This window comes from Aplidium turbinatum, chromosome 3, assembly GCF_918807975.1.
Source record: "Aplidium turbinatum chromosome 3, kaAplTurb1.1, whole genome shotgun sequence".
Classification (NCBI taxonomy): domain Eukaryota; kingdom Metazoa; phylum Chordata; class Ascidiacea; order Aplousobranchia; family Polyclinidae; genus Aplidium; species Aplidium turbinatum.
In genome coordinates, this window is record NC_137474.1 from 39,769,907 (window position 1) to 39,780,680 (window position 10,774).

The 10,774-nt window shown below is 34.7% G+C and overlaps 1 protein-coding gene across 1 annotated transcript in view; it reads right to left on the reverse strand.

The window, feature by feature from the left end:
- Positions 1-10,547, reverse strand: part of LOC145766884 (lutropin-choriogonadotropic hormone receptor-like) — a 31,833-nt gene extending 21,286 nt beyond the window's left edge. Inside the window, exons 1-4 of the mRNA XM_082578584.1 lie at positions 10,382-10,547; positions 8,843-8,972; positions 7,970-8,066; positions 1,557-1,634 (exon numbers count right to left, since the gene is read on the reverse strand). Coding sequence (XP_082434710.1) covers positions 1,557-1,634; positions 7,970-8,066; positions 8,843-8,972; positions 10,382-10,492 — 416 coding nt within the window. The 5' untranslated portion in view covers positions 10,493-10,547. The remainder of the gene's footprint in view (positions 1-1,556; positions 1,635-7,969; positions 8,067-8,842; positions 8,973-10,381) is intronic.
- Positions 10,548-10,774: the final 227 nt, after the last annotated feature.

The window sequence follows — 10,774 nt, forward strand, 5'->3', positions numbered from 1 at the left end:
TGATACTTCCAACATGTTTTCCAGTCTTGTACTGTATTTGCTTGATATTGTTAAAAGATTTCATTTCTTGTCGTCCTTTAGTTCGTTTGCCTTGCACCATCCCAGTCAACATTACATCTTCCAGTCAACTGGTTCTTGCAATGTGTCCGAAATATTAGGTTGATGCTGTTAATTAGAGTCCAGTTATTGTCTATTTGTCGGGTAAAGAATTCATCTAGTGACACCAAATTTCAAAATGTTTCAATGTTTTTACGTCACGCCTTTTGGAAGTATTAAATTTAACTGTTGTAGTGTAAAAGCTTTTTGACCATAAAGGATCACTAAAAATGAGACATTCTAATGGCCTTTTTCTGGTTGCAGACAAAAACGTTTTCCATATTAGTAGCCTACATCAATATACCTTTTTCTTGTGATGAATCGAAAAATCCAAAATGCATTGAAAAGCAAGCTTTAAGAACACAAGGCTGTCTAAAATTCTTGTAGCAAACTGTCATATATCATTCGACTTTGGTCTGACTAAAGTAAACAATGCTGCCGCAAATTAAAACTAAGCTAAACCACGGTTTGCTTAAAATAAGCCCCAAGACTTCGAACAACGAAGCAATTGTGGTATTGGGTGAATTAAAACTCCATAAGTTTCATGTGGATTGTTGTCATTATCAACAATTTTATTTCTTATGGAGTCTGGTGAATAATGTTTTGTTGACGCAGGAAGCAAAATCTTTTCTTTCTGACTTTTCTCCAAAAGCATGATGAAAAAAACCAATTTTGTCAAGTTCATTATAAGGAATGTGGTTGATTAGTGTAAACATACAGTACAATTGAAGCTGTGGCATTATGACCATGATCTTAAAGCCTTGATACTTACGTCAGCTATAATTTGACTTCCCATGATTTAGTAATGTATAATACTCGTCATCTTTTATGGTAAGAAAATAAATTGTGATTTTTCAATGCTCTCATGGAAAAAAAAACACGAAATGATTGACTAGCAATTCGAACTATATTTTGAACAACCTCAATGAGCCTTGCGTTTGCTTATGTAACGTAAACAACAAGAAACAACAATACAAGTGACTTAACATGTAATTTTAACTGAGGTCTGTTTAAGGCAGTGTTTCTCAAATTGTGTGCAGCAAGAGATTCTCAATTGTACCGCAGAACTTTTTGAAATTAAATAACCAATCGCTTCACAAATAGGCAACCTGGCAAGCTTTTGAGGCTTGAATGCACATTACCAGTTAGATAACTGATAATATCATAATATTTGTCTATTGTCTTACCGATGTGTTGAAGGTGACTACATCTTTGTATTAAAATTTACGTAATAATTTTTTTTAACCCTATATTGCCCAGGTGGTGCTGAATCAGCACCAAGTACTTCAAATTTGCTGTCGCGGTCTAAAGTAAATTTGTTTGGCCGAGGTGTGCCGCAATCTTTTTAGTGCGCCACAAAGTAAAAAGTTTGAGACCCACTGGTATAAGGCTTGACGTTTCATTGTTCAACTCAGGGATATCTGGTTTAAGCCAATAACTTTTTTTTGATATCAACTTACAAGTACGTCAGGTCGGAGAGTTGAGTCTTGTTGAAGGAAGTTGATCTCAGAGTTTTGATCCTGGTCCTACGAAGTATCCTAAAAATACACAGTCAAATTAAAGTATATTTCGTCGTTTGAGTTTTCCTTGTCTCGTTCTGGAACTGATGATGCATCGCTTTCCCACCGCAGAAAATGATGTTGCGAAGCTCTTTCCCTCTCGTCAGCAGCGGTTCAAAAGATAAAATTAAAGTATACATTAAATATATTCAAGAAATAACAATACTTTGTTCTATATGGATGGAGCCACACTATGTTGAAGGATGCATCTAAACTTTTAGAAAACTTTCTACACTTATTGCTTTATCGATGATTTGTTTTAATACTTTGTTTATATGTTGCATGAAAGCGTGGTGAACAATTATTTTCTCTGATTTTGTAGCCGAATGATCCTTATACCTATATTAGCATGCCAAAACAGATTTATTGAATCTCACATTGGTCAATGTTTTCTACATGGCTTTATTTTTACTTCTTGTCCGTAAGAGTTTGAGGCATTCGAGTAGCGTTGTATGTACTTTACAACACATATTATATGTATGTCTTTTTAGTACAACTATATTGAAGAGAAAAGAAGCATTTTTGGTGCATAAAACCCATAGGCCTTGACCTTGACTGTGAAATTATTAATTAACAACAAGAAGATAAACTTGATAAAATCAGTCTACGCGAACGCTAACGATCCTTCTTTTTAGGCCAGGTGTTAATTGTGGTGCCATTGTACCTCTCTAATCAATGAAAGGTAACATCAACGTCTAGCAATGTTGGGATGCATCTTTGATGGTTGGACATTTAGGGGTGTTGAGGGAAATTCAGGTTAACAAAAAATTGTCATTTTTACATACAAAATACGACAACATTTGCTGGTAGGCAAAAGTAAAAAAATAACGTTTTTTCGAAATGTTATTTTATTGCCGCAATAGGCAAGAGTTTGGGTGGCTTGTATAAAGAAACTAATTACATCCCTCAACCATTATCATCAACGGCAAACCATTGCAAGACGTAGCAGTTAAAGGTTGTTGCGGGGGCCACTGGAAAAGATTACGGTTGATTTCACTTGGTAAGACAATTATTTATTGATCGAATACGGCAAGACGTGTTTTTGACACGTTCCTTAATCAATACGGCAAGCAAGCGAACTGGAAGAAGATACTGGAGGATAATTTCTCTTTGCCTTAGTCCGTTGTCAAACAGTAATCTGCAGACGTTAAATCAATGTAAAAATGGGACTATTCTTTTATCTGGGATATCAACCCAAATGTGCAGCTCAACCCCAATGTGGGTGAAGACGGTTTTGAAATTTAAAAACATGAGGACAAAAAAATTATTTATCGATGAGTTAAGGTTATTGTAATCAATATCCCCATTTTTATCGGTAGGCTTCAAAGCTTAAAGGTGACGGTCAATGATGATCAATTAATTTCACTTGCAGCCTTGATAAATTGATTTCGACAGCAAAATCGAACAGATTGCCTTTTTAATCTTCTCCGCGAAGGTCTTTTTCAACGACATAAAAAAATTGACAAAATCTCCCTCAAATCATGTCAGAGACATTATGTGCACCAGTTAAGCCATTTTACATATCAACCGCAAGACAACAGATGCGAACTTTTCGCAGAACGCAAAAAAGCAATTTAAAACAAACATGTATTTTTTGTTTGCGTGTCATCTGTCATCGTTGTGAGATCACAACATTCGCCATTTTGTCAAATCAAAACAATAAATAAATCAAAACAATAAATCGAAATTTCATTTACGTAGAAATGACATTCCTCTAGGGCAGACATGTGCAACCGGAGGCCCGTCATGTTGTTTTGCGCGGCCGCGTATTACTCAGCATAATATTGAAAGTGTATACTAGCCTTCTCAAATTATTATATTTCATTGTTTCAGTCCTTGGCGGTGGAATTGAAATGAGGAAGCAATGAATCGTAAAAACATTGTGAATAGCTGAGCGCACTTTTTGATGCGGTTCACATTGAAGCAAGTGTAAATTTTTGCGCGCTGTGTAATGTTATGCAGAAACTTTGTTGTACGATAATGCTGGCTTGCAATTTCACAAGGCGAATTTAGCACACAGAAGTGTATTGCCAGCCTTGCAGTTTTCCCACAAACATGGGCTTTTATTTTTTTGAGTTTGTATATTTTTTTTAAGATTGCAGGTCGTTTGTTTTGGTGCTTGGTTTTTTCAATAAGTTTTTTTCAATTTTTGGGCTTGATTTAGAGGCTGAACTTGTAAATGGTTTGCTGTAGTCAATATTCCGCCATTTCCTAATTTTTTTGTTTTGTTTTCAAAATAATGACTTCGTGAAAAGACGTCACAGTATTGCTGTTGCAGTGCAGAGAGCACATGCTACCACCGTTTTCGAAAAGCGTTCAGGTTTTTGGGAACAAAAAGTTGTAATGACAAGGTAAGGCGCATGTAAATCTGTTTTTTGACTTACTACCTGCGGCCGCGTTATCATTCAAAGTTTTGTACTCGGCCCGAGAGTCAAAAAGGTTGCACATGCCTACTCCAGGGTACATTCTTCTTTTTGTGAACTCACTCAATTTATTTTACAAAATGCTGCGAACTTTATAAAAAGCAATAGTAGATATAGAAATATGTCAAATTTTAAGAGAAAAATAAGAAAATTTTGACAAGTTTTTACTGGAATGGGGAAGATCTTGGCCAAGAGAACTGTTCTGTTAAAACTGCGACAGCGACATTTCATTATCGACTCAACAAAAACGATGGCCTATACACTATTGTTATTCAGTGCAAAAAATCACAGCTGCGACAAAACACAGCCAAAACTACTATTAATATCGTTTTATTCCAAGAAATTGATAATAAATAGTAAAGGCTGTGTTTGGCAAAGAAATGAAGGTTTATACTAGGACAATCAAGATGACGAAAAAAGAATACACAAAGATGATGTCAACATTACCAGTTTCACTTTTTATGACACCCATACTAAAATGTTCTTGCTCTTAAGGATGAGTTACTTTAGAAGCTACATAATATGATCATATATCACGTTCGAGCGAGTATGTCACATATTTCGAATGCGTTCTTTGTTTATACGTACCACAAGCGTTAATCTCGTCGCCGTATTCCAAGAACAGTCTTCGAGTCCAATACAGAGATTTCTACGTTTACGTGACGCAAAAAAGACGAAAATTTTTCAGGAAAGAAAACACCAAGTTTCTCTTGACAAAATTTCTAAGCTTCACACAAAATGACATGTTCTTCCTATGCTTAATAATCTTATGTTTTGAACACAAGCACGCTGGCCAGGCCATTGTTGCTTGCAATAGCTGAATAGAAATATACGCAAGTGACACTTTTTATCTTTTTCGTCTCCAGTACGTCAAACCTTCACAACGCAATACCATATAAAGCCGTGAAATCGTTAAAACGTAGTTGTTCTTCCATAATAACAAGTTTAATACTGTGACAAAACCACACTATTACTTATTTTGTATCAGAGCGCTAAAATCACAAACCGCATGTTGCTATGTAGCATTTCAAAGGGTACATTTTTTATTTTGCCGGAACGTAATGTCGGTCAAAGCATTACCCTTAAAGTAACGTTTCGATAAACGTGTATTATTGAACATTTAGATGAACGATATACAGTTTATCAATATACACTCCAATAACTTGCAAATTGCACTAATTAGATTTTAAACATAGGCTTGGAATGCGACGGTTTCACAGTAAATAAATCAATTCTCTATTTCAGAGACATTTTAAGTCAAACATAAAGCGACTCATATCTTAAGCTGAACGTAATTGCTACAATGCTACACATGGATGATGCTTTGATATGCCAGAAATGAAATTCCTTTACATTTACTGCTTAGTTCTAAATCTAAAAAGTTGAAAGTTACTCGGAGGCTGAAAAGGATAGCTTTGGTTTGCGTTCTAAATTTATTCTAAAAAGAGCCCTACTAAAACATTTTGTTGTGATAGATAATTGCCACAGTTATAGATAATACTGTTGCCAGAAAATGCCAAGAAACATGGAGTTTGAAAAGTATCAGCAAAAAAGCAAAATCCAACGTGGCCAAGAATTGCAAAAAATTTCGAACAATTTGCAGTAAATTTCATGATTTATGCGCGAACGAATCGCCGATCCTGTTTAGAAAGCGTTGAACATAGTTTTTAAACACATATCGCTGAAAAACGTACAAGGCAAAAACACCTTTATCATTTCTGAGTGGAAACCTAGTCAAATAAATGCAACATCACTGCGGCAATTTTTGTGTTGACCTAAAGATGTTTTTAAGTTTTAAGATTTACTGCATTATGTATGTGACGTCTTGATGTACAGAATCTGGTTAAAATGTTGTTGCAGAATAGAAAGTTTGCGTAATTATGTAAAGAGTTACACACTCCGTTATTATCGGTTTAGTGAAATGTCGGTTTGTTGCCAGTCATCTAGTTGCATTTTTAAATAATAATAATGATTTTTAAAATGGCAATGGAAGAAAAAGTAAAAACTACATAGCTATGGCTACATGAGAATATTCACAATATTAAAAACTGTTGAAAGTCAAATGAATATACCAGATATCATTTCTTCTGTGAGTAAATGTCAATAAGACGAGGTCTTAACAAATTTGATTGTATTAAAAATATTTATTTTTGTTCATGAAAACACCTCGTTTAAAAGATGCGTTTGTGATTAGAATGAGCATTAGTATGGTCAACATTTGATGACGCAATAAAGGCTTGAAAAGGTTTTGGGTCATTGCCTTTACGCCTATCGCAGTTGAAGTGAAATGCAGTGATGAAAAGCATTTGGAAATAGATTCTTTGAATTGAACTATCTGTCAAAAATCACTTCTTTTCTTTACATGAGAATCTCAAGAGGCACAAAGGTTGTGAACCTCCATTGCCCTGTTCATGACGCGGCTAATAAATGATTCATTAAATTGTAAATTGATAATCGCTTTCAATTTATAACAAAATCTTTACCGCTAAATAAATTCACATTGGATTTTTTTTAACAACAAAAATTGGAGTGCGCAATTTAACATAATAGAGAACAACTACACGCCCAGTCAAGCCGGTGCTAGAGAGAAGTCCAATTACCGATCCGCAGGATGCAATACTTGGCAATTCTACAATCAAATTTAATGTACGACAAAGTCCAAATAACAAATTAGCATGTTATAGCTCGCGGTTTCGGATATCGAATCCTCTTCAGTACAAATGTTTTTGTGGCCTCTTCAGTACAACAGTATATATTTTACATGCTTGTGTTCTCAACAGTGATAGCAACTCGCACAAAGAGTGTTTTAAACGCACAAGTTCGTCTTATTTACATTTATTCAACGTCTGCAGGCGTTGTAAAAAAGACGAGTTCTGTCTGTTAGCTGGACTTCTATCAACTTTCGATTTTCGGCACAATCATCGCCAGTGATGTTAAAATGTTGACAATCAACAAACACAATTACATGAAGTGGCAATTTACCAAAAAGTACGCTCTTATTTATATTCCTTTAGTGTCACTTATCATTTGCATGTAACCGTCTATCAGCTACCGCAAGAAACCAACGTAATGCTCAACTTTTTCACCAAGTCATCATTAGTGGCTGATATCGCAATAGCTCAGTCATGAAATATAGAGTAGATCATGGCCACCTAAAGCTACGGCCTGATTTGTCACATTTTGCAGAAATTTCTAGGTTTTTCTAACTTTGGGCTAACGTTTAAATAAATTTTTCTAAAAATTAGATTTTTACGCTTTCTTTATTCTTTTCCCCAGATGACACAATAGGTTTTAACATCCTCACATGTTGAAAAACAAAGAAAATTTGATTTCGAAGATTTTAGTCAGACTGTTAATTTTCAATAACAGTCTGATTTTGCGTTTTTCAACTTACTTTTTCTCATTTGCTACTGCTTCCCCAAGGCAACAAAAAAGTTTTATGTCATTAGGAAACCGTAAAAAGTAAAAACATCTCAGAAAATGTCAGTCAAGCACTAGCAGTAGCTGAAATCAAAATCTGCAAAATGTGACAAATCAGGCCGCATCTCCAGGTGGCCATGAGTAGATTATGTTTATTTCTAACTTAGATTTAAAGATTTATCAGTATTAGTTTAGTAGGACATAAGCCCAAAAAAGGGCCGTAGGCATTTCTTTCATATCATGATCATGAGAAAAATCAAGAGCTATAATTGTCGAACGGGAGCCACTGCGCACTTGACGGTATGCCTTTAAGTGTCTTGCCAAAAACATGCTTTTGAGTGGTGTCGAATAAGCGCCCTAACATCATGGTATAATAACACTATAGTCAACTTAAAACAGCGTTTTCGCATGCATATATTTCCAACTTAAACAAAAATGTGTGTAATCTATTTCTGCTTGAGTTACACTCACAGTTCACTCGGCTTTATCCACACAGAAGGAATGTGAGATATTGCGGTACAGAGAACAAGATACTTTGATTGCGGCTCTGCAGTGACTTCAGAGTTATCTAACACAATATACGAAATGTCATACGATTGATATTTTAGTAAATGTTGCTTGTGCTTAAAAATGTTCTTTCTAAGATTGCAGATTTCTAAAAACGTCACGAAACGAAAGCACAATGATGCCAATATAGATTATGGATTAAAGAAAAATCTTAGTTTGTCAATGTGGGCCTATTGTAGCGTGTAGTGAAGCTGTGCAAAAAAAAAACTAAGTTAATGCAATAATTCATTTCAATTATCTCTAGGTGAAAATATGTGCATTAAGATATCCTTAATGTAACTATACAAACACCTAATGGGAATATATGTTTCTGTAAAATAATGTGGATATATAAATATGCCATCGGCATCTGAAGGTAACGTTTTTAACGCTGATGACAATATTCTAGAATATCAATTTGTTCCAAAGCGAGCATACCATGATAGCAAAGGTTTAAAAGCAAAATAATTAAATTATCAAAAGCTATATGGAGCAAAACTTTTGCAATATTTAGTCAATTTAAATAAAAGATAGGCTACTGATGATAATAATTAAGTTAGAAGATGCTAAGCAATATTTGTTGTTGCAACATATGATTTAGTTTCAACTTTTTGGGCTCTGGACTTTTCCGTCTTTTTAGAAAAAAGGTTAATTTACATATAAAATAGTGTTGTTGAAGTCCGACGAATTAGGAGGATTTAGACAAGTAGGTATAGTGGCTATTCTAGCAAAAGTAATATCTTTAATTAGTCAGATTACAAATATATGAAAAGGAATTGTTTTTTAAGCTACACTTACAGAAGTTAGAACGTGAATCCGCAGATATGTTTGGTTGCAAAGTAATCCAAGGGTTGTTTCGAATGCAACAGCAATTGCGGGGAAGCTCTGGACAAAGCAGTCTGCTTTGCTCCATGTCGTCACAATATCCCTGATATAAGAATAATCTACGTTTTATGGTTTTCTATAACGCTACAGATATACATTTCTTTTTACATTTTACTTGGCAGACAGTTTCAGTGTAACACAGTAAAGCAACAGTGAGTACCATTATTTCAAGTCCATTGTAAAATGAAATCTATACAATTAAACAAAACAGAAAATCAGAACTAAATTTGTGAAGTTTGATTGGACTATAGCTGTGATTATGGAATCTACAACTAAAGACTCAACTACTACAACTGGAGACTCTACAGCTAATGATACACTAGCACGTTTGTATTAAATATAGTCGCATTCTGAACACCAGTTAGCATTTATATCCATCTCTGGTCTTCCGGTCTGATATCAATTATTATCTCAATTAAACATTAATGGACAAAATAGGGTGATCGAGGTATAAAGAACACATCTAAAATTGTGATAAGCTCAAGTCTGGATTTTAAAAAAGCGTTGGGACTAATAACTGACGGCTTTGTTTTAAGTAAATAAATAGTTTTTGAGACTTCAAAGATACATGTTATATCCATAGTATCAATCAAAAATTCTCGTTAATGAAACAGTTTAAAAAGTATTAGAAACAGCAATTTTTGACAGACTACTTTCAACAATTTGGTTAAACTGACTTTTCTTGAAGGAAACGTTTGGAAAGAATTTGTTCTTGCGAAATCAGTTTTTTTGATAAAAAAGTTTTTTTCGAAGCAAAACAACGACAGAATTTTTGTCGCAAATCAACATCAAATTAAAAAATGCATTAGTTTTAAATCTCCTTCTTGTACAATTATATGAGAATAGGTTGTAACAGAGTTTGCACTACAGCCATCCATACCCAACAACAATAAATCCATGTTGCTAAAGATTTTACTAAAGAATGACACCCACATAGTTTTCAATTTGGTTACACAATGAAACTTAAAATACAAAATAAAATCGGACAAACATTTTCTCAAACAAAATTTCGTTTGGTTCAAAATAGTTTAAGATCGTGCCAAACACTTTAAAAATAATACCAGTTGTGCTCTTTTCGCAGAAAAGAGGGTAAGAGTAAATTGAAGGGACTTCTTTCAATCGACTCCAGATTTGTGCTAATTGGTAACGATTTTAAGTGCAAAGGGATGCAAAGATGCTAATCTTCGTGACGATCTTCATGTATGTCGTTTAATGATTTTTCAACACAGAACCGTGCTTTTAACCATAATCGAACACGCACCCTTTCATGCGCTGCACACTGCACAGTCGCGCACCGTACCCTGCTTCAAAGGCGAGCACACTGAGCACATGCTGTGGGGATATTGAAAAAAATGACACAGCATCAAAATGTGGCTTAACGGTTGTTAATACATTTCACATTCGAAGAGTAACAATACATAAACCATAAAATTATCAATGGGATTGACTTACTTCGCCGAAGACGCTTTGTAATGTTGGTTCTTCTGAGACGCTGGGCGGTCGACTAGAAACGAAGCGAATAAGCAGAAGCATCAAATACGCAACCTTTGCTTCAGGTAACATTTCGAAATCCAGACAAAAATAAGCCAACAAGCACTTCGTCAAATTTTACATCCAAAATTAGTGTCCTCTTACATGTACAATACTGATTACTGAGGCCCTAATTTGGTTAGGCTTCCATCTATATATCTAGTTTCATTAAAACTTGATAACAATCAATTTAACATCACTATAAAAATAATAATAATATGTGCTTCTGCACAGCCCTGTGTTTATCGCAAATATGCGTTGCTCTCATCATTCTGCAAGACAAAGAGTGTCAGTGCAGGGGTATTGAAACGCCCT